This window comes from Bubalus kerabau, chromosome 1 (genome assembly GCF_029407905.1).
Source record: "Bubalus kerabau isolate K-KA32 ecotype Philippines breed swamp buffalo chromosome 1, PCC_UOA_SB_1v2, whole genome shotgun sequence".
Lineage (NCBI taxonomy): Eukaryota > Metazoa > Chordata > Mammalia > Artiodactyla > Bovidae > Bubalus > Bubalus kerabau.
This window is the reverse complement of record NC_073624.1, coordinates 13,120,352-13,147,188: the sequence shown is the minus strand read 5'-3', so window position 1 is coordinate 13,147,188 and position 26,837 is coordinate 13,120,352. Positions and strand designations below refer to the sequence as shown.

At 52.0% G+C, this 26,837-nt stretch overlaps 3 protein-coding genes across 8 annotated transcripts; 2 read left to right on the top strand and 1 right to left on the bottom strand.

Moving 5' to 3' along the window:
• Positions 1-693: 693 nt before the first annotated feature.
• Positions 694-10,225, bottom strand: RHNO1 (RAD9-HUS1-RAD1 interacting nuclear orphan 1). Of its 2 annotated transcripts, none has more exons than XM_055568525.1 (3): positions 10,123-10,225; positions 3,463-3,717; positions 694-1,922 (listed from the first exon to the last, which is right to left on the bottom strand). In XM_055568525.1, exons 2-3 carry the CDS (start codon positions 3,631-3,633, stop codon positions 1,368-1,370), a joined length of 726 nt encoding a protein of 241 aa, XP_055424500.1. In that variant the 5' UTR covers positions 3,634-3,717; positions 10,123-10,225; the 3' UTR covers positions 694-1,367. The 2 variants fall into 2 exon arrangements, with proteins under 2 accessions (XP_055424500.1, XP_055424510.1); XM_055568535.1 differs by having other exon boundaries at positions 3,505-3,717.
• A 159-nt stretch (positions 10,226-10,384) lies between these two features.
• Positions 10,385-24,302, top strand: FOXM1 (forkhead box M1). Of its 5 annotated transcripts, none has more exons than XM_055568472.1 (10): positions 10,426-10,470; positions 10,716-10,800; positions 12,187-12,735; positions 13,357-13,508; positions 15,076-15,276; positions 16,869-16,997; positions 17,763-17,807; positions 18,349-18,418; positions 18,565-18,734; positions 22,331-24,302. In XM_055568472.1, the coding sequence occupies exons 3-10, from the start codon at positions 12,231-12,233 to the stop codon at positions 23,342-23,344; spliced, it is 2,286 nt and encodes a 761-aa protein (XP_055424447.1). In that variant the 5' UTR covers positions 10,426-10,470; positions 10,716-10,800; positions 12,187-12,230; the 3' UTR covers positions 23,345-24,302. The 5 variants fall into 5 exon arrangements, with proteins under 5 accessions (XP_055424457.1, XP_055424447.1, XP_055424487.1 ...); XM_055568512.1 differs by lacking the exon at positions 22,331-24,302 and adding an exon at positions 21,214-21,443; XM_055568482.1 differs by lacking the exon at positions 10,716-10,800 and having other exon boundaries at positions 10,385-10,470.
• A 138-nt stretch (positions 24,303-24,440) lies between these two features.
• On the top strand, positions 24,441-26,788 carry TEX52 (testis expressed 52). Its single transcript, XM_055568546.1, has 2 exons — positions 24,441-24,989; positions 26,234-26,788. The coding sequence occupies exons 1-2, from the start codon at positions 24,918-24,920 to the stop codon at positions 26,786-26,788; spliced, it is 627 nt and encodes a 208-aa protein (XP_055424521.1). The 5' UTR covers positions 24,441-24,917.
• Positions 26,789-26,837: the final 49 nt, after the last annotated feature.

Genomic DNA, 26,837 nt, shown 5'->3' with positions numbered 1-26,837 from the left:
CGGCGGTCAGTACTCAGAGACCACCCAGGGCGCTTCCTGGGGGGCCGCCCTTCCGACCCCGAGACATTCCCGGAACCACACTTGCCAACCCAGCAGTCCTTCCCATCCATGAGCGGCCGCGCCCCCTACCCGCAGGACGCCTTCTGCCTGCCCTAGTCCTGCCCAGACTTTGGGCGTCCACGAACTTGGTTTGCACGCTTGCCTGAGGGTCTTTTCCATCTCCCGCCCTTGACTGCCTGCCGGCCGTCTTCTAACGTCCGTATCCCGTAATGAGATCCGCTGTCGGATCCAGTAAATCTTGTCCCCAACTTATTCGCAGTTTTACGGTGCCTACAGAACATCCTGTCAAAATTCATCGCATGTTGACTTTACTGCGTTCGATTTCGAAGCTAGTGTGACGTCCACGTTTTGAGTCTTTAAAACGCAGAAAACGTGGCACAAGCTAGGAGAGCCGAGCTCTGTGCTCGCCGGCCAGCCTCCACTCTCTGTGTCCCTAAACCCGGTTCATTATCTGTGCTTCAAATCCCCACATTGAAAATAATCCCTGCTTGTCTTGCTCTGGCTGGACCTGACACAGACTACGTTCTGAAGGCTAAGGGAATGGAGTTGAATGAGAAGCTACTTGTATGGGTGGAAAGAAAAGTAAGATATTTTGTTGACTGGACAGTCCCTCTGCATTAATTACAGTAAGAAGTAGTATTTGAAAAGATTACAGATTTATTTACATACATTTTAAACAGGACAAGAAATCATTTTCCCACCCTAGTTAATATTTGCAGGTTATTTCAACTGGAAACAAAAAAAATCAAAACATAGCAACCCTAAGTAACTTAATCATGTCCCCTTTATCTCCCTGGCAACCCCCCTTCACCATATTTATTACAACATGCTTGCTGCTCTCTCTTCACCCTGCCCGCTCAGGTGAGCCAAGACTGCAGGGACAGCAGCTCAACTAGGAAAAGTCACAGTCTGCTTCAAGTTTTTCCATGTACTGGGTCAAAAAGGAAGCAGTCACTGAGTTGGTCCTCAAACATGTGGACTGAATTACTTTGAATGAGGTGATTAAAAGAATGAATAGATAGTGGGTAAAGGGAACAATTAAGAATGACCATTTATGGGGGGAGAGGGAGGCAGTATTGCTACATTAGTGTAGGTCAGAAGCAGGGTTCTCTAAAAACTCTGCAGCCATTTATTTACAGACATTCTAAACAGTTATATTTAAAATTTGTTAAACAGTTAATACACTAAAAATATGAAGTCAACTGTTTACGATACTAAAAGATATTTTAAAAAGCAAATCTGGGAATTCAATTCCCTTTTGACTCCAGCGATCAATTTCTTGAGACCACGGATGTCTGGGAAATCAGTCAGTCTTTCACAAGGAACTGGCTTCTGCTCAGCTTTCCCCTCTCCCTGAGGTACGCAAACAGGTGTCGTCGTCTCCTCCACGTGACCTTTATCCCGTACTTCTCCTCTGGGGTGTCTGTAACCAGAACAGGCCCAGGCTCTGGGCTCTTGGGCGTGCTCATGTGAAGGGAACAGCTGGGAAGGCTGTTTTCCCTCAGTTCAGAGGGAATGGGCTCTCCCTGCCCCAGGGATTCTGGGGTCTGGATGTCCGGGGGAATGAACGCACATGGGAAGTCTGGAAATGTGTGTGTCGACAGCTCCCTGCAGCTCTGGGGGCTGAGCATAGGCACCAAGGGCCTTCCGGAAATGTCCTTTTCTGGTTGACTGGGGCCATCCCTGATTGCCAGGATCCCAAGTGTGGCTGAACTGGCAGAAGACTGTGGAGTTTCAAACGTTAGACATGGAAACCTGGAGCTGGTAGATTTTCGACTTGAACGCCTTGCATGGTTTCGATGACGATGCTTCTGCTTGCCTGGGGACCAGCTTTCTGCTGTTGTATCAAACTGAGGTGATACCTAAGGATTCCAAAAGAAAGAAATAAAAGTGAAGCACGCTAACTCCCAGACACAAACCTAAGGAAACTGCATCAGATGACCAGAATCCTAAATGGGGGCCCACAACAGCAATGGACTTAAAACAGCTGCCTTAGGGACTTCCCTGGTGGCACAGTGAATAAGAATCTGCCTGCCAACGCAGGGGACATGGGTTCGATCCCTGGTATGAGAAGATCCCGCATGCTGTAGGGCAACTAAATCCATGCACCACAACTACCGAGTCCAGCTCTAGAACCCAGGAGCCACAACTGCTGAAGTTTGAGCGCCTAGAGCCCGTGCTCCACAACAAGAGAAGTCGCTGCAGTGAGAAGCCTGTGCACTACAATGGAGAGCAGCCCCTGCTCGCTGCAACTAGAGAAAGCCTAAGTGTAGCGGCAAATACCCAGCATGGCCAAAAAAAACAACCGCTGTCTGTCTTACTGGATAACCATAGGAAGGGATGCGGGCTTTGGGCAAGTTACTCAGCCTCCCTGGCTTCATCACACCCTACGGCTGCAACACACATAACCATCTCCCTTTCACTTCTGAGGGCGGGCCCAGCTGTCGTCTTCACCACTGATGCCCAGCACCTAGCAGGGCGCCTGGCACCTAGAGGACCCCAGTGTAGGAAGAAAGGGCTGAAGGCAGATCAGTGAGTGAGATCAGGCATGGAGAGCAGCGAGCAGGGCCTGGTGCGTGGGGAGCACTCCGTACGCATCCACGTGCTCATGCCTCCTCCCACCAACAGCGCTGTAACATCTACGCTTCCTCCCCACTCCTGAAGCCAGGGGTCCGGTTCTCCCCAGCACTCCTGGACCACATCTGTCAGGCGCTCTGGGGCAGAGCTCAGGCTTTTGTCTGGCTCTTCTGCTACACCACTTTCTGATACCCCATAGCTGTGTTCTCTTCCCGGGACTTATAAACTGTCAAGACAGAACACATGCCATTTCTGAGAGTTTTTCTTCACTGTTTGGTCCATTAAACAGTAAACAGAGGGACTTCCCTGGTAGTCCATCAGTTGGGACTCTCCATTTCCAATGCAGGAGGTTGCATTCCACCCCTGGTTGAGGAGTTAAGATCTCATGGGCCTTCCAGCCAAAAAAAACCAAAGCATAAAATAGAAAAAATGTTGGAACAAATTCAATAAAGAGTTTAAAAATGGTCCACATTAAAAACCCCCCAAAAAACAGTAAATAGAGTACTTAGCTAAAAATTCCACCTCTCACGTGAAGCTCAGGAAACAATCTCATTTTTCACTCATTCTGCCATTTATCTGGCTTTCTCACCTGGCTACCGGATACTTTTATACTGAACTCTTTCAGGGGAACTGGTGGGGGAAAGACTCCAATTCCAGTCCACCCACGCCCCAGCCTGAACTTAGGCAAAAAGACACAGCAAAGAAGACGGCTGAGGACGGAGGGAAAGTGAGCACCGCCTCCTTGTCCCTGAGCCCGTGAGGTCATGGGGCAGAGTATGCACTCTGAGAAGCCTGGCAGAGCAGAAATCAAGGCAGGAACTCTACCCAGGAAGTGATGGTGTTGTGGTCCACAGGCTTGCTGGGCACCTGTCTAGTGTGGGTGACCACGGGAAGCTGGGGAGATCGACAGCGGTGTTTGGGGGCCTCCAGTGGTTGTTGGTGGAATAGCAGCTGGGGTTTCTGGGCAGCTTGGTGGCGCTTCTTCCTGGGAGGCATCAACGGGTGAGAGAAGAGCAGTTAGCAACTGCATGATGCTGGCTGTCAGCAGGTCCGGGGAGAGGCTCCACTTCCAACCCATGCCTGCAAAGAAGAAACAAGAGCCAGGAGAAAACAACCCGGTGATTCCCCAGCTCCTCCTCACACTCTGCCAGCCATTTCTGCTAGCAGCTTGCAGCCCTACCACAAGGGGTGGGCTGGCATACCTAGCCCAGCTTCCTACAGCTGCAACACACAGCACTTCCCACTCAACAAACATCGCCCCAGTGAAAACTTATCGAGCGCGGCCTAAGCACCATGCTGGGTGCTGGGAGTTCAAAGATGAATAACCACTTATTGCATCATCATTTATGGGGTGCCAATCACTTGTACTGAGTGACTTCACTTTCACTTTTCACTTTCATGCATTGGAGAAGGAAATGGCAACCCACTCCAGTATTCTTGCCTGGAGAATCCCAGGGACAGAGGAGCCTAGTGGGCTGCCGTCTATGGGGTCGCACAGAGTCGGACACGACTGAAGTGACTTAGCAGCAACCACTTGTACAGACACAGCCCGTGCCTGTCTTCAAAGACCTGAGAGTCTAGCAGAGGGAGGCAGTTACAATAATGGGAGCCGTGCTTCCCTCCACTGCCCACAGGGAGGCTCTCTGGGGAGGGTCACACCTGACCTAGGTACAGAAGGGCAGGAAAAGCCAAAGAACAAGGGGTGGGGGTGGGGGTGGGGGTTGGGGGCAGCTCCAGGCTGAGGAGCAGCACACACAAAGCAGAGACGTGAAGGAGCTCGGTGAACCCAGGGACCGCATGGAGCTGGACACAGGGCAGGAGAAGACAAAAGAACACAGGTTTGATGTGGTATCAGGACCAGGTCTGAAAACCAGGTGGACCACCTGAGTTTGGACCCTGGCCTAAGTAGTCAGGGCAGATTCTCAAGCGGACAGATATCATCACACTTGCATTTCTTTTTTCAACTTTTACCCCAGCTGATTTTGAACACAGGGAAAAAAACAAAGTTAATAATATGAGCTGCTATGTGCCCATCACTCAGCTCCAACAGCCATAAACCCACGACCAGTCACAACCCATCCACACCCCATCCATTTCCCCTACCGATTTGTAATTCTCAAAACATGATATTCCCAGTCATGATATCATTCCTAGTAACACAACCCATATAAATATTTGAAAACTATAGGTATTTATACGGGCTTCCCTTGTGGCTCAGCTAGTAGAGAATCTGTCTGCAATGCGGGAGACCTCGGTTCAAACCCTGGGTTGGGAAGATCCCCTGGAGAAGGGAAAGGCTACCCACTCCAGTATTCTGGCCTGGAGAATTCCAGGGACTCTATAGTCCATGGGGTCGCAGAGAGTCAGACACGACTGAGCGACTTTCACCTCACTTATAGGTATTATACATATTTATATATTAATGTATTAAATATACTTATTTATATACTATCAGTTCAGTTCAGTCACTCAGTCGTGTCCGACTCTTTGCGACCCCATGAATCGCAGCACGCCAGGCCTCCCTGTCCATCACCAACTCCCGGAGTTCACTCAGACTCACGTCCATCGAGTCAGTGATGCCATCCAGCCATCTCATCCTCTGGCGTCCCCTTCTCCTCCTGCCCCAATCCCCCCCAGCATCAGAGTCTTTTCCAATGAGTCAACTCTTCGCATGAGGTGGCCAAAGTACTGGAGTTTCAGCTTTAGCATCATTCCTTCCAAAGAAATCCCAAGGCTGATCTCCTTCAGAATGGACTGGTTGGATCTCCTTGCAGTTAGTAGTCGTGTATTTACATACATTCATATGTTTGCATGTGCAAATTCCTTAAATAGTAAATATCCAGTGTTCACATTTTCAGTTGTCTTATAGGTACCATAATTTTTTCTGTGTGCTTTTGTCTTAAGACAGATCTTCCAGGCAACAGAGGCGAGAGCAAATGTCCTGGAAGCAGAGGCACCAGTAAGGTTATTGTGTTGTCTGAGAACCGCTGGGGCCTGCACCCAGGCTGTGTCAGTAGAGATGGGAGGCTGGAGGCAGAGGCAGGGTCAACAGGCCCCACCGGGTAATGAAAAGTCTGAGACGGTGTCCAGGAAATCTAGCAATGGGAGGGGCCACCAGGCATCCAGGAGAGACAGTCACACGGCAGAGCAGGCGGGTTCCATCAGACAGCCATGACCCTTCATTCAGTGAACAACAAAGCCACACGCTCTGATCTGTGTCACTAGGCAGTGGAGAATCAGGTGAAGAAAAATAAGGACGATGTCTCTCCCCTCCGGAATCTAACATTTTAGGGAGAGCACAGGTAGGAAAGACATCCGTTTGCTCATTCATTCATTCAAAACGTATTTACTGAGTGCCTACTGTGTTCTGGGCAGTTACGGGTGCTGGAAATACATACCAGGTTACAAAATTAAATCCCTGCCCTCGTGGTGCTTACATCTAGTTGAGAGAGTGATTAGAGGTACCGAGAAAAGTGAAATTGGCATTTGGGGCTGAGGTGACCTAGGCCTATTTGAGACAGGGTTGTCCGGCAAGGCCTATCTCAAAAGCAATATTTGAGCAAAGACCTGAAGGCAGAAATGAGAACAAGCAGACAAGGGAAAGATGTGAGAAAGAATATTGCAGACTGAAAGAACAGTAAGAGCAAAGACTGCCAGATGGGACTGTGCCTGACTCGCTCAGGAAGCAGTAAGGCTCAGCGCGGCTAGACTGGAGAGTGGAAGGAAGTGAAGCCAGTTCACATGACACAAGGTCAAGGCAAGGTCAAGGCCTGGGTTGCATTATTCTCAGTGTGCTAGGAAGTCACTGCAGGGTTCAGGACAGGGAAGGAACATAATCCGATTTATACTCTTACAAAATAACTCTTGGTGCTTTGTAAGGAAAGGTGGGTTGGGAAGAGGAAAGTGAAAGTGAAGTCGCTCAGTAATGTCCGACTCTTTGCAACCCCATGGACTGTAGCTCCTCTGTCCATGGGATTTTCCAGGCAAGAATATTGGAGTGGGCTGCCATTTTCTTCTCCAGGAGATCTTCCCAACCCAGGGATTGAACCGGGGTCTCCTGCATTGCAGGCAGACACTTTACCGTCTGAGCCACTGAGAAGAGGGGGCATGGACAAAGGGAGCAGAGAAGCAAGTTAGAAGGCCCCCACGGGAGCCCAGCGGAGAGATGGCAGTGGTGGCAATGTTTCCAGTGAACAGTGCTCCAGTCAACAGCACGCTCAAAGTCCCAAGCCTCATGGGGACCCCACACTGTTTAGCAGTCCTACTGTGTCCTGATCAACTCATTTTCCTCACAAAGATCATCTTAAAACTTTAGAACTCCTCTCCCAACCAACTGCCTTACTTCCTCCTACACAAAAAACACAGGAGGCATCAAAGGAAACACCCTCAGCTTCCAGGAAGCAGCCACACATCTGCACCCTTTTCTGCTATAACCAGAGGTCGGTCCCTTTCGCTACAAGGGCCTCACCCTCTGCTGAGTTTTGGAGCCTGCCTCACTCTGTACACCTTTCTCAGGCAATCACCCGCTTACATGTCTATAACCACCTCGAAGTAGGTGAGTTAAGACTCAATGCAGGGGGCCCAGGTTCCGTCCTTGGTTGGGGAACTGGATCCCATATACCACAACTAAGACCTGGGGCAGCCAAATAAATAAATAGTTCTTTTCAAAATACTAACAAAGGCAAATTTCTAAAATAAAAATACTCCTCACTTGGGGAGGACAGTTGAGGGGTAGGCAAAATAAATGATGAAGGTCAAGAGGTACAAACTTCCAGTTATAAAATAAATACACCGTAGGATGTAATATGGGGCTTCCCAGGTGGCACCAGTGGTAAAGAACCCACTTGCTAATGCAGGAAATGTAAGAGAGAGATGTGGGTTCAATCTCTGGGTCAGGAAGCTCCCCTGGAGGAGGGCATGGCAACCCACTCCAGTATTCTTGCCTGGAGAATCCCCATGAACAGAGGAGACAAGTGGGCTACAGTCCATGGAGCTACAGTTCATGTACAGTCTATGCGCTACAGTTGCGTAAGAGTCAGACACGACCGAAGCGACTTAGCACACACACACAGAATGTAATATACATTGTGGTCACTATAGTCAGTACTGTATTTCAAATCTGAAAGTTGCCAAGAAAATAAACTTAAAAGTTTTCATCACAGGACTTCCCTGGTGGTCTAGTGACTAAGACTCCACATTCCCAATGCAGGGGCCCAGGTTCGATCCCTGGTCAGAAACTAGATCCCATGTGATGCAACTAAGACCCAGCATAGCCAAATACATAAAAATACTTTTTTTTAAAGTTCTCATGACAAGGCAAAAAGTTTTTGTCACTATGATGACGAGTGGTAACTAGACTTATTGTGATCATTTTGCAGTGTATAATAAATACCAAATCATTATGTTGTACACCTAAAACTAACATAATGTGCTACGACAATTATACTTGTGGAGGGGTGGAGCTTAGATGTGTGGGATTCAGTGATACAGTTCAGGATTAAATGTGGGATCACAATCAATGGCAATCTACTTTTGAGACTTGTTAGATGCAACTCAAAATTTGATAAAAAGCATTTCTCCTGTGTGAAAAATAATACTATTACCCTACCCTTCTCTCCTTCTCTCCATTACCCTTCAAGTTCCAATAATTATGGCCTGGTGTAATGCAGTAGTCTAACTGGTCTACCCTAACCTCTGGCACCCCCTGCCGGGGGACGTTTTGGAAATGCAAAGCTGATCTCCACTCCCTCCTGCTTGAAACGTTTGTTTGGGGCAAGAACGAAACTCCTCCGTGGTGGCTAAGGCCCTGTTGCTCTGGTTCCAGTGTCATCGCCCACAGTCCACCCTTGTCCCTTAGCTCAATCCCCTCAGATATATTCTTCAGCCTTTGTGCTGCCCCTGCTTCCTCCTGTCATATGGTCCTTCAGTTCAGTCGCTCAGTCCTGTCCGACTCTTCGTGACCCCATGAATCGCAGCACACCAGGCCTCCCTGTCCATCACCATCTCCCGGAGTTCACCCAAACTCATGTCCATCGAGTCAGTGATGCCATCCAGCCATCTCATCCTCTGTCGTCCCCTTCTCCTCCTGCCTTCAATCTTTCCCAGCACCTCCTCCCAGCATTTCCCAGTCAACTCTTCACATGAGGTGGCCAAAGTACTGGAGTTTCAGCTTTAGCATCATTCCTTCCAAAGAACACCCAGGACTGATCTCCTTTAGAATGGACTGGTTGGATCTCCTTGCAGTCCAAGGGACTCTCAAGAGTCTTCTCCAACACCACAGTTCAAAAGCATCAATTCTTCGGCGCTCAGCTTTCTTCACAGTCCAACTCTCACATCCATACATGACTACTGGAAAAACCATAGCCTTGACTAGACGGACCTTTGTTGGCAAAGTAATGTCTCTGCTTCTCAATATGCTATCTAGGTTGGTCATAACTTTCCTTCCAAGGAGTAAGCGTCTTTGTACCCCCTCAATTCCCTTGTCCTGGAGCGTCTCCTTCCCTTGTTTGCATAACGGCATCAGATCTCAGACCAAGCTTTCAGTCAGTTCATCAGAAATGCCTTTCTGGGTACTTCCCTGGGGGAGGCGGGGGTTGGGGGGGTGGTGAGGTCCAGCGGCTGAGACTCTGCGCTCCCAAAGCAGGGGGCACGGGTGAGATCCCTAGTCAGGAACTAGATGCCCCAAGCTACAACTAAGACCTGGTGCAGCCAAATAAATAAATATTTTTTAAAAAAGAAAAAGAAATGCCTTTCTCACCTAACTTAAGGCAAGATCTCCTTATTTACATACTCAGTTATCCCTGAGCGCTGTTATCACTTCACAGCTGTAATTCTTCATTTTCTTAAATATGCAACTCGACGGGAGCTCGTGTGAGCCCCTCCCACCTCCCTACAGACTGTAAACTCGGAAGAAAGACCCCTGTATCTCGCCCCGCCACTGCATCCCAGAGCCGCCCAGCACCTGGCAGGCGCTCAACGAAAAACGTGCTAAATAAGCAAAACAAAGTCCATTACTACAAAGAAAAGACGGCGGGGGACGCGGCGGGAGGAGATCAGAGCTCCAAGATACGGAGCGGAGGCGAAGGTCCGCGGCGTGCGCGGTCATTTTTAAGAAGGAGGGAACCAGAGCGAGGGGGTCGTAGCCCGCTTCGGGCTGCTCGGGGGGGCCAGGACGCTCGCTGCCCGGGAAGTCGACGGCGGACAGTACCCCCGCAGCGAGGAACCGGGGACCGGGGGAGAGCACGGGGCGGCCGGGGGTCCCTACTGTCCCCCGGGGTCCCTCGCGTCCCGCCACCGCGGAGCGCTCCTGCGCCCTGCCGCCACGAGCCTGCGGCCCCACCCGCCGCCGCTCGGCCCGGCCGCCCGGTCCGCACGCCGCTCGGCCGGCCTCACCGGCCTCACCCGCCGCCGATCGGTCCGCCCTGCCTGCCCACCGAGGCAGACGATCCGCCCGCCCACCTCGCCGGCCCCGCGGCGCCGCCTCACCTGCCCGTCCCGCCGCCGCCGCCACCGCCACCGATACGCCCGCCTCTCCCGCCCTCCCGGCCCGGAGCCCCGCCCGCCGCCGGCGTCCCGGCCGAACGCGGATACAAAGCCGGCGCTGATTGGTCACGCTCGTCACGTGACCGCAACGCTCCGCCGGCGCCAATTTCAAACAGCGGAACAAACTGAAAGCCCCAGAGCGGGACCCCACCCCCGGCCCGGGCCTGGGACACCCTCCCCCCCTCCCCTCCCCCGCCGGGATCCCGGGATTCCCCGCCCCGCAGCCGGGGTCGCGGCCCAGCCCGCAGGTCGGAGCAGCGCCGAGCCGCCCGGAGCCGGCGGTGCAGCGAGGTGAGTGGGCGACGGGCTGGAGGCCCGGGGCCGGCGGGCGCGGAGAGCTGGCTCCGGCCAGGGGGTTGCGGGGGACTGGCGACTGTGCGCCGTGCTGCTGCATCCAGCCTCCCGGGCCCCCACCCCCTCTCACCTCTCCCACTAAGCCCCCCAGCCTTTCCCCTGGGGCTGGGGTCCCTCTAAGCTTACTGCGCTGGTTGCAGCGGCTCGCACACTCCCCTGAGCCCAGGTGCTCTCCCTTCTAGGTAACCCAGTCTCCACTCCGCCCTGTCCCAGGACCCTCCTCCGGGTTCCTGAGACCCCCGCAGCCTTGCCCTGGTCTGGATGGGGGTGAGTCCCCGGGAGCCTCTCCGGAAATCTCCCGGCTAGAAAGTGTTGGCAATGGTAGCAAGTAAGCTGGTCAGAGTAGAAGGAAAAATTAAGACGCTTTAGACCAGGAGAATATCTTTTTGGGGGCGAGGAAGAATTACTAGCATCTACTGATTGATGGGTGGAGGGAGGAAGGGAGGGCGGAAGAGATAGGAGGTGGAAGTAAAACTGAGATTTGAAGGTAGAGGAAACCTAGATATAAAGGAAAGGGAGGCGGCAGAGTGGAGAGGGTCTGTGACCTCTAAGCAGATGGCAAATGTCAGACGAGCGTGACAGTCATTTCTAGGGAGATTGCAGATATTCTAAAGACAAGGCAGACAGTTATTCTGTCTCTCAAAGTACCTCTCAGCAGAATTTCACTACTTCGCACAATAGTAGAGTATGCCATGGATCTGTCAAAATCAACAGAACACAGTTTTTAAAAGATAAAACTCTTCCTTAATGCACAGCACTAGTCAGGAGACAAGGATTATAGTCTTGGTTCTGGAAGAGAAGTTAAGCAAGATGGTAACATGCTTAGAAAGTTGAAATATGAACAAGCATATGCAGGTACTAAAATGTCGCTATATAAATAGTTTGCAAATTGTGAAAGAAAAAAATGTATCTACTTTTTTTTAAGACCAGTGCCAGCATAATAGCCCATGAAACGATGTCACCCCTCAGCATTACTCTGGGTTTGAATAGAGCAGTTTCCCTTCTGTCTGAAGTCTTGTGCACTGGGAGATGATTTCTTCAGTGGTGTGACAGTAGTATAATGGTACAATCTGCCTTTTTCCTCTGATTCTGTGGGCTCAGACCAAGTGCTCTATGCTGGAATGGATCCTGGGATCAGAGTTCTGTCAGGATGGCCTGTTCCAGGGTCCTCATCCTGACAGTTACCGCAAGTGGTCTGTGTTAGACTAGGCAAGAAGAGACATTTCCACATTTGTAGCTTCTCCTCTTGTTTCTGTAACTGAACATTCCTTTTGGCCATGCCCCAGGGCTTGCAGATCTCAGTTTCCCAGCCAGTGATTGAACCCACACCCTTGGCAGTGAAAGTGCAGAGTCCTAACGGGCTGAACCACCAGGGAATTCCCAAAACATTCTTAAGCTTCCAGAGCCTTGACTATGTGGACCTACAGCCAACCTTATCCCACTCTCCCCCTTTGAATTTCTTCTCTTTGCTTCAGTTTTGTCTATAGAACTCATCTCCTTATAGTCCGCGGTCTTTGCAGAGGCCCAGGGAGCATTCACCTGGGCCTGTGGTTTCACACTCCTGGTCACATGATGAGGAAGACCCCTCCCTAACAGAACCTCCTTCTCAGCCTAACAAACCTTTGACCTCCCGCTGACCCTTGCCCTTTGCAGGGTCCACGCTTGTGATGCTCAATGGAGAGTGAAAGCACAGATTCATGATGAAAACTAGCCCCCGTAGGCCATTGATTCTCAAAAGACGGAGGCTGCCCCTTCCTGTTCAAAATGCTCCAGGTGACACAGCAGAGGAGGAGCCGAAGGGGCCCCCTGCCCAACAGGAGCCTGCTCAAGCGCAAGCCCCCAAGGAGGTGGCAGAGCCCAACCCCTGCAAGTTTCCAGCCAGAATCAAGATCCTGAACCACCCAACCATGCCCAACACGCAAGTGGTGGTCGTCCCCAACAACGCCAACATCCAGAGCATCATCACAGCACTGACCGCCAAAGGGAAGGAGAGTGGCAGCAGCGGGCCCAACAAGTTCATCCTCATCAGCTGTGGGGGAGCCCCCACCCCCACTCCAGGACCCCAGCCTCAAGCCCAAACTAGCAAGGACCCCAAGAGGACAGAAGTGATCACCGAGACCCTGGGACCAAAGTCTGCAACTGGGGATGAGAATCTTCCAAGACCAGCAGGTGCCCTTCCTGGGCAGAGATGGAAGAACTGTGGTATGTGGTCCGTAAGGCAAAGGGGGGAGGAGCCAGCCTTCGCTCTCTGGTGCAAGGACCATAGTCAGCCATGCTGATACCTAGGGCACACAGGTGTCTGCCTGAACTGGGGGAAAGTCTTGCCTTCCTTCATGCTGAAACCTTGACCCAGATCTTTGGGCCCTGTCGACAGGGTTGCAATGTAATTCAGCATTCTGTTGCCTTCTTTATATTGGAAAAGGATTTGTTTATTGTTTCTATTTCTCCTTTGCAGTGACCACATAAGGAAGTAGGAATCTTTCTCCATCTTAATAAAGGAGAAACACGAGATGGAAAAATGACTTACTTTGTTGAGATGTTCGATCATGCTTTTTGTAAGGTTGCCTTGACCGATCTCTGAGGCTCAGGGTGGCTCAGGTTGAAATGCAACTTGAGCCGTGCTCCTGAATTTCTCCTGAAATCCTAAAAGGGCACCATTGATTCAGCATGTGCACTCCCTGTGCTTAAGGGCAGAGGTCCTGGAGAGGTGATCCCTGATCGCAGTCATCACCTGGAGAGGTGATGCCTAACTGCCAGTCTCGGTGGACCTGCCAGGCAGGGAATCGGGCACCTAAGTGGCGTCTTGGGTTGTCTCCCCTGTAGCTGGAGGTGAGGCAGCCAGCTGCCCCCTGGACAACAGCTTAACTAACATCCAGTGGCTTGGAAAGATAACTTCCGACGGACTGGGCTCCTGCAGCATCAAGCAAGAGGTGGAAGAAAAGGAGAATCGTCACCTGGAGCAGAGTCAGGCCAAGGTGAATGAACGGTCCTGTCCCCCACCAGGGCAGTCAGAGCCAGTACAGGGAATTTCTAAGAAGGGAAGTAGATCAGGTAGGCTGTGGAGCAGAATTGCCAAGTTTTCATGTTAGCACTTTATTTAGTGTTATTCTGCATAATTTGGAGCTCCCTTTCTGCCTGGGATCTTCCCCCCTACCCCCATCTGGGAAATTTCCTTGAGGGCAGATTCCTCTGGCTCACCCTGTACCCTGTCAGCACTGGGTTTAACGCTCTATCCTTAGCAGGTACTTAGTATTCAGGGACTAATGAAGAGGCCTTAAAGAGGTATTCCAACAGTGGAAAAGGAGTACAGCATTTTTAACAAGATTGCTTTATTAGAAGACAAATTAACAGCAAATAAAATGAGTTGTGAATTTTAAATACCTCTCCAATCAAAATTGATTTGACCCATTTGTGTGGTCTGGGTTTATTTTTCATGATTGCTCTTCATATATACCCTTAATTCCTCATTCAACAGGTTTGGTGGGGTTTTTTTGCCTTGTCGGCAGCATGTGGAGATTTTAGCTCTCCCACCAGAGATCAAACTCTTGCCTCCTGCTTTGGAAATGTGGGGTTTAACCACTAGACTGCCAGGGAAGTCCCATCAATAATTTTTAAAGGGGAAAATTTACGTGGATGTGTGCATAAGTGAAAATTGAGCTGTTCACTTAAAACTTGGTACTTTATAAAGTTATGGCTCAGTTTTTTTGAGGGGAAAGGGGGCCGTGCCTCATGGCTTGTGGGATCTTATAACAGTTCCCCGACCAGGGATGGAACCCAGGCCACCACAATGAAATTGCCAAGCCCTAACCACTGAACCTCTAGGGAATTCCCAAAGCAGGGAGTTGGTTTTTCGGGTTTTGTTGTGGCTGCACCTCGCAACTTATAGGATCTTGGTTCCCTGACCAGGGATTGAACCCACACCCCTGGTAGTAAAAGCAGAGTCCTAACCACTGGACTGCCAGGGAATTCCCTGAAGTTATAGCTCAATCTTTTTAAACATGGATGATCAGATCTTTGCCTCAGACTTATCCAGATGTGTGCCTTGCTGACCTTTGTCTGCCCACACTTTGGGGAATATTTCTGTTCTACAAACACTGAAAGGAGATGGGTTTGTTCACATCACATCAGAAGCAGGAATCGGACTAAGACCTAGATCCCTCAACCCTGAGGTCTGAAAAACAGGTATAGTTTTAACATACGATCAGTGCTTTAAGGTCATAATATATACCCAGACTTTCCTGAAAGGTTTCAACCAGCAAAGACTAGATGGACTTCTGTTTATTACCGGGCAATATTCTCAACAAAATGACTGATGACAGAGAAGTGGTCCTGTGTTCAGAGACTGGATGGGATCGTCTCCAAAATCCTTCCTGATCCTAAAGTTCTCTTCTATAGAACAGTGGTCTCGGATGAGTTTGTTTCTATTCCGGTCTGTGGGAGAAAAGCTTTCTCTAGAGAGTGTTCTTAAGGTGGGGGTGGGACAGGGGAGGCCTTGTGACCCTTCCTTTCATGGCCTATTTTTCTTTCCGTCTGGCTTCTCAGAGCCCTCAGGTGGAGAGGCCCCCTGGAGCGTCGGCACCCTGGCCGGACTCCGTGTCTGAACGACCCCCATACTCCTACATGGCTATGATACAATTCGCCATCAACAGCACAGAGAGGAAGCGCATGACCCTGAAAGACATCTACTCTTGGATCGAGGATCACTTCCCCTATTTCAAGCACATCGCCAAGCCAGGCTGGAAGGTATCATGTCCCGCAACAACCACAGTCTAGGTCACTCAGGCCTGTCATTTTGTCTACACAGCAGAGTGGTAGTCTGTGTCTGGTGCGGGGGGAGGAGTTAAGTGCCGATGATGCTAGAACCATAAACAATAGTCGTATCTTTTGGACTGAGACTTGACCCTACTGAATCCGGGCAAAACCATCAGTAAGAGCCCTGCAGCCACTTCATCTGTCGCTCCCCGGGTAATGCACACTCTTCAGTGATGCTCAGAGCCCACTTCTGAGCTACACTGAATAGCGGCTAGAGTGTCTAGGTAGCTTTATGAAAACATATTGATGAAAAAAAAAAAAAAATCTGGGAGCCTCAAGATCCAAGGTTCACCTCCTGTAAAGTCACATCTCTTCTCCAGTAGGTGGGGATGTTCTCTGCCTCATGTTCATGGGAAAACAGATGCCCTGGAGCCATAGCTCATGCAGGTCTGATAGCCACAGCTCAGGGGCCCTACGGATGCTCTGTCCCAAGCCAAAGGGCTTTTGGATTGTTTTCCCCACAGCAGGAATCTTTTTATAGTTTTTATTTATTTACTTATTTTTAATTGAAACATAGCTGCTTTACAATATTGTGTGGGTTTCTCTTGTTCAACAACATGAATCAGCTATATACATATATCCCCTCCCTCTTGAGCCTCCCCCCCGACCCCAGCCCAGCCCACTTGGTCATCGCAGAGCACCAAGCTGAGCTCCCTATGCTATTCTGCAGCTTCCCTCTAGCTGTCTGTCTTACGCATGGAGGCACGTGTCAGCATGTGTCAGTGCTGCTCCCCCAGTTCATCCCACCCTCCCCTTCCCCACCACTTCCACCAGTCTGCTCTCGACGTCTCTGTCTCTATTCCTGCCCTGCAGCTAGGTTCATCTGTACCATTTTTCTAGAGTCCATATATATATGTTAATAGACAATATTTATTTTTTTCTTTCTGACTCACTTCACTCTATAACAGGCTCTAGGTTCATCCATGTCTCTGCAAATGACTCAAATGTGTTCCTTTTCGTGGCCGAGTAATATTCCGCTGTATATATGTACTGTAACTTCTTTATCCATTCATCTATCAGTGGACATCTAGGTCACCGCAGAACTCTCAGCCTCACACTCTCACCTCAACTAAATTCCCCAGCTTCCCGATTTCTTTTTTATTTTTTTGCTGCACCTTGTGACTTGCCGGATCTCAGTCCCCCGACCAGGCTTTGAACCTGGGCCCCAGCAGTGAGAGCACCGCGTCCTAACTGCTGGCACACCAGGGAAATCCCCAGCATTGTAATTTCTCCCCCCACCTCTCTGGCTACCGGTTCTTGTCACAGCCTCACTCATCTTTCCCAGGCCCCAACAGCTGTCCAGGTCTCTGCTTTATCACCACCTCAGGAACGGCCCCGGTCCCTGTCCCTACTAGACAGCTGGGTTGGTGGCTCAGGTCACCTGGCCTACCAAGCGGACAGTCCCAGGAGCAGCCAGCAAGCAAGGTTATGAGACACGAAGCCAGGGGCTAACCTCCTCGGGGCCATCAGAGGTGGCGCTCCCAGAGCCAGAGTAGCTGATGAGCCATGTCCTCTACTTTCAGAACTCCATCCGCCACAACCTCTCTCTACATGACATGTTCGTCCGTGAGACATCTGCCAATGGCAAGGTCTCCTTCTGGACCATTCACCCCAGTGCCAATCGCTACCTGACACTTGACCAGGTATTTAAGGTAAGTGTACTGGTTTTGTCCAAATACAGCCAGTGCTGGAGGTCATGATGTCCATCTCAAAAGAAAACAAGTCCTTGGTGGGGAGCGGGGGGCAGGCAGCCAAACTTTGGATAGGAATCCATCCTTCCACGCCGCCGGCCTCGCCCCACCCCACCCCCAGCTGCCGGCATCCTAAATAAAGCAGACTTTCCTCTCCACCAAAAAAATAAGAAAGATGCAAGTCCTCCTTGGGATGAGCTTGTCTGCTAAGGGCAGAGTTAAGGGCCGACCAGCCCCTAAGGAACAGCACCTTCTCTGCTAGACCAGGCCTCAGAGAGGACTTCCTCTTCCAGAAAGGGGACCTCCTGGGGCAGGGTGGCCCCTACTGCCCTGTGATAAGAACTGCCTAGGATACTTCTTAAAATACAGCCTCCCAAGCCCCTCTTGGGGCTTCTGATTCAATAGGCCTGGGATGAGCCCAGGAGTATGTTTTTAGCAAGAATCTCAGGTGATTCTTAGAAAGTCTAGGAAACATGGGGTTAAAAAGCCGATCTTTACGGTGGAGAGTAGAAACGGAGCCTACAGAATCTCTCCTCAGAAGTGATCACTTTGGGGCTTCAGAGTGCCCACAAGGCTGCCACTAGCTGCCTCCACTCTCCCGGGAGAAGCCATAGTTGAGGGTGGCCCTGGGCGTCCATCCGGAGTAGGTGTATCCATCTGGCCAGCTTGACTGCACTGGTGGTAACTTGGTCTTATTTCTCTCCCACGATGCCCATCCACCACCAGCCACTGGACCCAGGGTCTGCACACTCGCCCGAGCACTCGGAATCAGTAAGGTTCTTTCCCTCCCGCTCGGGGCTCGGCCTTGTTACCCCTGCACGCTCAGCATGGTTTCGGTGACAGGGACAAGGTGTTAGCCGGAGATGGGAGCCTGTGGCCATGCGCCTGCCAGCCCTGAACGCAGAGCCTTGCTTCTGGGCATCAGGACACTGGTGACCGCCACTACCTCCCACTCCTGTGGACTCATCAAGGTGGCCTGAGCAGAGCAGCATGTGGCAGGGGGACCCGCCCCAGGCTCACCGCAGGATGCTGATGAGGTGCACGGCACAGGTCCAGCGGGCGGCCGTTGCTCTCTCTTCTCTACCTGGCTTTTCTTTGCCTTCCTAGAGCTCTATGCTTTGCACCCTGGGGGTGAGGACACCTGGATGAGGTGGGAGGATCACCCGCCGCCCTGTGCCTCTGCTGCCACCTTCCTGGGACCAGGCGGTCGGTCCACTCCATGCCCAGTCCCGGAGCAGCTGGTGGGGTCCCCTACCCTGTCCCCCTGCCCTCCTGACCCCGGTCTGTCTCTCTCCCTCTCTGTCCCAAACAGCAGCAGAAACGGCCCAACCCTGATCTCCGCCGGAACGTGGCCATCAAAACCGAACTCCCCCTGGGTGCACGTTAGTACAGGGGGAGGCCTGGTCCCTGGGCACACCCACAGGGGCGCAGATGCGGGAGTCAGGGCCCAGGGAAGGAGAGCAAAGAACCCAGGGCTGGGAGGGGACCCGGCCCTGGACCTTGCTCCCGACCCATCCTGTTCCCCCAGGGCGGAAGATGAAGCCACTACTGCCACGGGTCAGCTCGTACCTGGTGCCCATCCAGTTCCCCGCGAACCCGTCGCTGGTGCTGCAGCCCTCGGTCAAGGTGCCCTTGCCCCTGGCGGCCTCGCTCTCAGAGCTTGCCCGCCACAGCAAGCGAGTCCGCATCGCCCCCAAGGTCAGTGCCTCAGGTCTTCTCCGAGGAGAGACTCCAGTCCGTGACGGGCTCTGCTTCGTGTCCGTTGAGAAGCTTGTAAATTTAGTGGGTAGACCAGGCATCGATGCACAGGAAAATGCAATAGTGTTATAAGAGCCAAAAAGGAACTTGTTAGGGACTTCCCTGGTGGTCCAGTGGTTAAGACTCCACACTCCCAGTGCAGAGGGCATGGGTTTGATCCCTGGTCAAAAAACTAAGATCCTGCATGACACTCAGCATAGCCTTAAAAAAAAAAAAAAAAATCCTAGTAAACTATCCTTAAAAAAAAAAATTCCCAATAAAAAGGAACTTTACAATGTAAGCGATGTTAAAAGGCCCACATGTGCCTGATGAGTTTATGAGAATTGAGATGAGGGTGATTGTTATAGGAGATGGGCTGGGATGGTTCAGGAAGAGTTCACTAGTGAAGCAGGCTTAAGAAGTAGGTTGGGGCAGCAGTGTGGAGAGGACCTTGTAAAGGGCATGGCCTGGGTCACGCCCAGTCACAACCATAGAGTGGCTGGACAGTCTAGCCCCGGATTTCTCGACCTCCAAACAGCTGACATTCAGGGCTTCCCAGGTGGCGCTAGTGGTAAGGTACCGGCCTGCCGATGCAGGAGACGTAAGACACTGGAGTTCGATCCCTGGTTGGGAAGATCCCCTGGAGAAGGAAATGGCAACCCACTTCAGTGTTCCTGCCAGGAAAATCCCATGGATAGAGGAGCCTGGTGGACTACAGTCCATGGGGTGGTAAAGAGTCTGAGGCGACTGAGCATGCACAGTGGTTTGTGGGGGCGAGGTGCCACCCTATGCCCTGAGGGATGCTTAGCAACCGCATCCATGGTCTCTTTGCTGGATGCCAGGAGCACCGCCTGGTGTGACAGTTAGGACATCTTCTGGTGTTGCTGAGAGTCCCCTGGGGAGAGCTGCTCCTGGCTGAGATCAGCAGTCGAGCTGGAACGCTGGAGAGGGCAAGTTACAACCCCACCATGATATAGAGAAGAATCTGTGAGCAGGACCTGGCCTGTAACAGATTAAGGAAGGGCTCCTCTGCCCCTTTCTCAGAGATGGAAATAGCTGCAATTTCAGATAGAGACTTGGGTTTGCTTTTGTTTTTTAATTTAAAACTATCACTTTCAGTTCAGTTCAGTTGCTCAGTCGTGTCCGACTCCTTGCGACCCCATGAATCACAGCACGCCAGGCCTCCCTGTCCATCACCAACTCCCAGAGTTCACTCAAACTCACGTCCATCGAGTCAGTGATGCCATCCAGCCATCTCATCCTCTGTCATCCTCTTCTCCTCCTGCCCCCAATCCCTCCCAGCATCAGAGTCTTTTCCAATGAGTCAACTCTTTGCATGAGGTGGCCAAAGTACTGGAGCTTCAGCTTTAGCATCATTCCTTCCAAAGAAATCCCAGGGCTGATTTCCTTTAGAATGGACTGGTTGGATCTCCTTGCAGTCCAAGGGACTCTCAAGAGTCTTCTCCAGCACCACAGTTCAAAAGCATCAATTCTTCAGCGCTCAGCTTTCTTCACAGTCCAACTCTCACATCCATACATGAGTACTGGAAAAACCATAGCCTTGACTAGATGAACCTTTGTTGGCAAAGTAATGTCTCTGCTTTTCAATATGCTATCTAGGTTGGTCATAACTTTTCTTCCAAGGAGTAAGTGTCTTTTATTTATTTATTTATTTAATTTTTATTTTTTAGTGTCTTTTAATTTCATGGCTGCAGTCACCATCTGCAGTGATTTTGGAGCCCAAAAAAATAAAGTCTGACACTGTTTCCCCATCTATTTCCCATGAAGTGATGGGAGCAGATGCCATGATCTTCGTTTTGTGAATGTTGAGTTTTAAGCCAACTTTTTCACTCTCCTCTTTCACCTTCATCAAGAGGCTTTTTAGTTCCTCTTCACTTTCTCCCATAAGGGTGGTGTCATCTGCATATCTGAGGTTATTGATATTTCTCCCGGCAATCTTGATTCCAGCTTGTGCTTCTTCCAGCCCAGCATTGTATACATAAAAGTATACATACCAGCATAGATAATTTTCCTTAAATGCATTCATGTGATTGTAGCATGGATAGTGTTTTTGTTTCAATGCAGTCTTGCAGTTTTTTTCCTCCTTCATTTTGCCTCTCCTCATCTTCCCCATGTCCCCCCTGCTCCCCGTGATAAGCCATGTTGACAGTTTAGCGTGCCTTCTCCCATGATTCATTCACGCTCTTAGCATGCTCTGCATACATGGATCACCGTAACCATGTTACACATACGCACACACCACCCAGGGCCTCGACAGTGGGGTCGTATTACACTTTCTGCCCCATGGAAATTCTTCCAATCACTTGGCATCGCTCTAATTTGCTTTTTTTTTTTTTTTAATGTGGACCTTTTTTTTAAGTCTTTATTGTATTTGTTACAATATTGCTTCTATTTTATGTTTTGGTTTTTTGGCCTCCAGGGATGTGGGATCTTAGCTCGACATCTAGGGGTCGAACCCAGGTCCCCTGCATTGGAAGGCGGATTCTTAACCACTGGATCACCAGGGAAGCTCCTTATTCACTATTTTTTCATGGCACATAATAGTCCATGATGTGACTTTGCCATAAATGTTCTAACCATTCTGCTTTCATGGGCACATTTTTTCAGGCTTTTTTTGCTCTATGACCAACATTGTAATAAATACCTTTGCAAGTATCTTTCTTGCTGGTGCTTTTATTTCTGTGGGTAGAGAACAAGACATGAGATTGCTGAGGGGGCAAGTGTTTTAAAGTTTATTAAATACTGCAGGATTGATTTTAAGAAAAATCTGTGGTAACTCACATACATATCAACAAGACCCGTTTGCCGGCAATTGGTATCATCACCCTTTTACAATATTTGCCCATGTCCAGTGTGTGAAGGATACTTGCTTGTTTCATTTCATCTTCTTGTCCTTATGCGTAAGTCAGCAGCTGCTCACCACGCTCGGTCACTTGGAATCATTCACTGTGAGATGCTTATTTACACTCATGGACTGTCTTCTTACAGGGATTTGTTAAAAAGTGTATAACTTGTCTTTTCAGATATTTTTTACTCCTCTTGCTTGCTTCTTAACTTTATGATCTCTCTTGCCACAGTAAGATTTCTATTTTTATATAGTCAAGTATGTCTCTCTTCTCTTTTACAGCTTCTGGGGTTCCAGACTTGGTTTAGAAGGTTTATCCCGCTGCTGACCCTCAGATTATAAACGTACTCTAGAGAGTACGTCTGTAGATTTCCTTTCAGGATTTGAATGGTTTTAGTTTTTCTGTTTAAGTCCTTGTATGAAACAGACATCCACTTGTATTTTCTCTTGGATGGGTGCTAATGACACCAGCACCATAGAAAATGCTCTTTTTACCCCAGAATTAAACCACCAGCTTCATCACATGGTCTCATATTTAATAGTCTTCAAGACTTTGAAGACAAGGGGAACGGCACCAAACCAGCACGTCATTTGTCTCAGTGATAAGCTTGTGTCCCGTCCCCCCCACCTCGCCCCAGTGCCTGATAGCCTCTGTGGGGCTCCCTTTCAGCGTGTCCTGCTTCCCTTCCAGGTGCTGCTAGCAGATGAGGGGGTGGCCTCTCTGCCCACGGCAGGACCGGTGACAGAGGAGAAGCTACTCCTCGCGGAAGGACTGTCTCCTCTGCTTCCTGTCCCGTCCATCAAGGAGGAAGACGTCCAGCCTGGGGAGGAGACACCACATCTAGGGAGGCCCATCAAAGTCGAGAGCCCACCCCTGGAAGCATGGCCTTCACCCTGCCCATCGGTCAAGGAAGAGTCATCCCACTCCTGGGAGGACTCGTCCTGCTCCCCAACCCCCAGGCCCAAGAAGTCCTCCAGCACTGGGTCCAGGTCCCCCGCCCGCCGTGTCTCCGACCTGCTGGTGATCAAACGCAGGGAGGGGCGGGAGATGAGCCGGTCTCGGAGGAAACAGCACCTCGTGCCGCCCCGCCTGGACGAGCCCGAGCTGCTCCTCTCCGAGGGCCCGGGGGCTCCCCAACCAGCCCTGGCAGGGCTCCCGCAGCCTACCTGCCAGCTCGGCTCCCCGCCAGAAGACGGAGGCCCCTTTAAGACACCCATTAAGGAGATGCTGCCCACCTCCTCCACCCCCAGCAAATCTGCCCTCCCCACGACCCCTGAGTCCTGGAGGCTCACACCCCCAGCCAAAGTGGGGGGGCTCGACTTCAGCCCCGTACGAACCCCCCAGGGTGCCTTTGGCCCCCTGCCGGACTCCCTGGAGCTCGCGGACCTCAGTGCCACCCCTCTGAAAAGCATCCCCCTCTTTGACTCCCCCCGAGAGCTCCTCAATTCCGAACCCTTTGACCTTGCCACTGACCCCTTCGGCAGCTGCCTGCCCTCCGACATGGAGGTCCCCAAGCCGGGTTCCCCCGAGCCGCAGGTGGCCGGCCTCTCGGCCAACCGCTCTCTGACCGAAGGCCTGATCCTGGACACGATGAACGACAGCCTCAGCAAAATCCTGCTGGACATCAGCTTCCCTGGCCTGGAGGAGGACCTGCTGGGCCCCAGCAGCGTTGGCTGGACTCAGTGCATTCCTGACCTGCGGTAGAGGCAGGGCTCCTGCCCCTCAAGCCATCCACTCACTCTCCAGGCGCTCGGGGGCCGGCCTTCCGAGTCCTCTGCGAGGACAGTCTGCGGGGGCCATCCACTCGCCCAGTGCCCCACTCCCCGGACTGGCAGTGCTACAGCAGGTGCCCTGTCTGAGCCACTCCTGGGCCTTCTGCAAGCAGCAAGGTCCTGGGGGCTGGTCTCTGTGCCCCCAACTCCCCACCAGGCGCTGAGGGTGGGAACAGCAGAAACAGGGTGAGAAGGGAGGAGGGGCCCCCAGACTGTTGGCATCTGTGCCCAACAGCATCCCTCCACCTTCCCTGCTGCACTGCAAGGTGGCCCTTGTAAATAGTGTATACGCTCCAAATTATCCTCTAATTATAAACGTAAGCCTATCTTCTTAGATTATCATCCAGAGACTGCCAGAAGAGGGGTGGGATGACGGGGTGGGGGTTCCAGTTTGCTTCTGTTCCTTGCTTTTGGCTCCTGGAGGTGGGAGGGCTGCAATGCACGGTTCCTTCGGGGCCCCTCCCTCGAGAGTTCCTCACAGTGGGTGCCCAGAGGAGCGGGTCTGCCTGCCAGGGTGCCTCTCACTGCCCTTGCCTCCCACCAGCCCCCATTTCCAAGTCAGCTTTCCTGCACGAAGAAATCCTGGTAAAAGGGGCCCTTATTATGGGTCAAGAGTTGAGGTGGGGGTGGAGGTACCTGGACCAGAGTGGCTGCCCCCACGTGCCCAAGAGACGTGTCTCTGATCAGGAGCCTAATCATGCCAGAGAGACACGACAGAAGGTGGAGGCCAGCCAGCCTGCCCGCCTTACCTGGCCTGCCTGCCCACCTTAGCTGGCACCACCGCTTTGTAGAGAGCCGCCCGGGGTCCCTGCTGACCACATGCACAGGCCCCGGCTCCAGAACACTACTGTAACTACCTACCCAATAAAGCCCAAGGGCACATGCTGGTCTGTGCGTGCTGGTGTCTGGTCCCTATGGCGTGAGGAGGGGCTGGGAAGGAAAGCGTGTGACAGTAAACCTGGTGATGGGGAAGATGCAAGGCTTGAAGCCAACATGGGGCCCTGGAAGGAGAGTTCAGAGGGCTTCAGCCTAGTCACCGCACTCCCCGCACCCCCACCCTGGTACCTCCTCTAACTCAGCAGTCAGCTGCAGGTCTCCCATGCTGGTCTCTCATAACCGTCTTCTTTTCGGGGTCTCTGAACCTGCTGGAGGAATTTGGGCCTTTCAGAGAGAGCTCCCTAAGAGAAAGGCCTACCCAGCAACCCCCCAGCCCCCCACGTTAGGGAAGGATGCCTGGGAGCCAGCGACCCTGCCTTTTTCCTCTTGCCTTCCTAGCAAGAAATCCCTCCTCTGAAGCAGCTCCTATTACAAGTTCTATCCCCCACCCACCTCACCTGAAAGGCAGCCAGGTACCAAGGGACAGGTGAGCCCTCCCAGGGAGGGGTAAGGGCCTCCTCCCTGCGTTGCCACCCAGGGAGTATCGCCATAGCAACCCCAGCAGCAAACAATGCTGCCAAGAAAGTCTTCCCTACAAAGCTGCCCCTGCTGCTGGGGAGCCCAGAAAAATGGCCAGCCATCTGCAAAGACGACCCGGAGGGCTAGACAACCCATCCCGAGTGAGAGAAACTTTCCTGAAGGTAGGAGGCAGGAACACATCTCTGCAGCGGCCTTCTGCATCCTGCTGGGTGAGAGGCTGTCCCCACCCTGGGATGGGCCTTGCTCTCCCCTGGGCAGCAGAGCCCCTGGCACATGAACCCTCATCCTGTGACCCTGTGAACACGGGGCTCAGAGGAAAGGAGAGGAGATGTGTGATCATGACCTCTTAGGCCCTCTCCCCAGGGTGCTGGTGTAGACTTGACTCAGTGGTCTGGGCCCAAGAAATGGATGAGTTTTTGGAAATAGAAAAGTCCTCGGGGCCAGTGGGAAGGAGAGGCATTTTGGGGAAGCATGGGGGTCCCAAGCAGCACAGCCTGGGGTCCAACTCCACCATCCTTGCTCAGCGCTGCGGGTGAGCTCTTCATCCTCCTGTGCCTTGCTTTCAGCATCTTTGAGATGGAACAATAGCACTTGCTCGAAGGCTGTGAGAGTTACATGAAAGTAAAAGTTGCTCAGTCGTGTCCGACTCTCTTCAGCCCCATGGACTGTAGCCCGCCAGGCTCCTCTGTCCATGGAACTCGCCAGGCAAGAATACTGGAGTAGGTTGCCATTTTCCTTCTCCAGGGGATCTTCCCAACACAGCAATCGAACCTGGGTCTCCTGTATTTGCAGGCAGATTCCTTACCATCTGAGCCACGTGGGAAGCCTGTGAGGGTTACATGAGATGTGGATAAGTGTTTAGCAACATGTCAAGTACATCTTTGCTAGTGTATTTCCTTGGGGAAAGGAGGAGAAAGGGGAGGAAGCCCATCTGATGCTTCCTGCACTTGCTTGTATCTCAGTGAGCAATGAGGGGAATGCAGCAGTCACAGAGAAGCTGGGGAGGGGAGGAGCCGGGACAGAAAAGCCCTGGCCCATCCCCTGGAGAACCATTTTCCTTCCACACTCTTCTTGGAAGCAGCATTTTCTGGAGAGGAGCTTTAGACCCCAGGCAGGAATGGGGACCCAGCATGGGAGAAAGGATGAAGGCCAAGTGAGGAGTGGGAACATGTCAGTTGAGGAAAGAGGCTGGAATCAAAGCCAAAATCCGATAGATGGAAAGAGAAAGACTGATGAGGTTGCATGCGAATCACACAGAGTGGCCACACACTTCGAGGGCTTGGCAGAAACAGTCCCTGGCCAGGCCACCAGGTCCTAATGAGAACCCGAGTCCAGAGGTGGCTGGCAGCTGGTCTTCTCTGGGGAGGAGAGTCAGAGCACCCCAGACTCCCTTGTCTCTCCCCAGATGGTCCACGCCCATGAGACCCTCCCGACCCCCGGCACATGGGTTCAACGTGAGTTCCTCCTCCCCAGTGAGCCCAAGGAGCTGCCCGGCTTCACCCAGCAAGCCTACTACCAGCTGGCCCTGAAGCCACCACCCTACACGGAGATGAAGGCCAAGGTGCGCCAGCGACTGACCTGCCCCTGGAAGGACACCGCCCAGCACACCTGGGGCTTCCACACCTGGCTGGACGTCGGGCGTCTGCCAGCCACCTTCCCCTCCAGGCCCGACAAGCCCTATGACAGCAACATCTGGCGCTGGCTGACGGACTCCAGGGCCCACCACCGGCCCCCGGCAGAGCCCCCTGTGCCCCCTCCCTCCTGGCTGGGTCAAAACAGCTTCCTGACCTTCATCTCCTGTACTCCGATCTTCCTGGACGTGAACAGGAGGAAACAGGTGATCTTCAGGACGATGAAGGAACTCCAAGAGGTGGAGAAGCTCAAGCTGAGGAGTGAAGTGAGGGTGCCCCCACTCGACACCCACGGCAACATCCTTCCCCCCAAGGCCTCCAAGAAGTAAGAGGAGCTCCCTTGTCAGGGAGCCCACCTGTGTCCAGGTGACCCCTCCC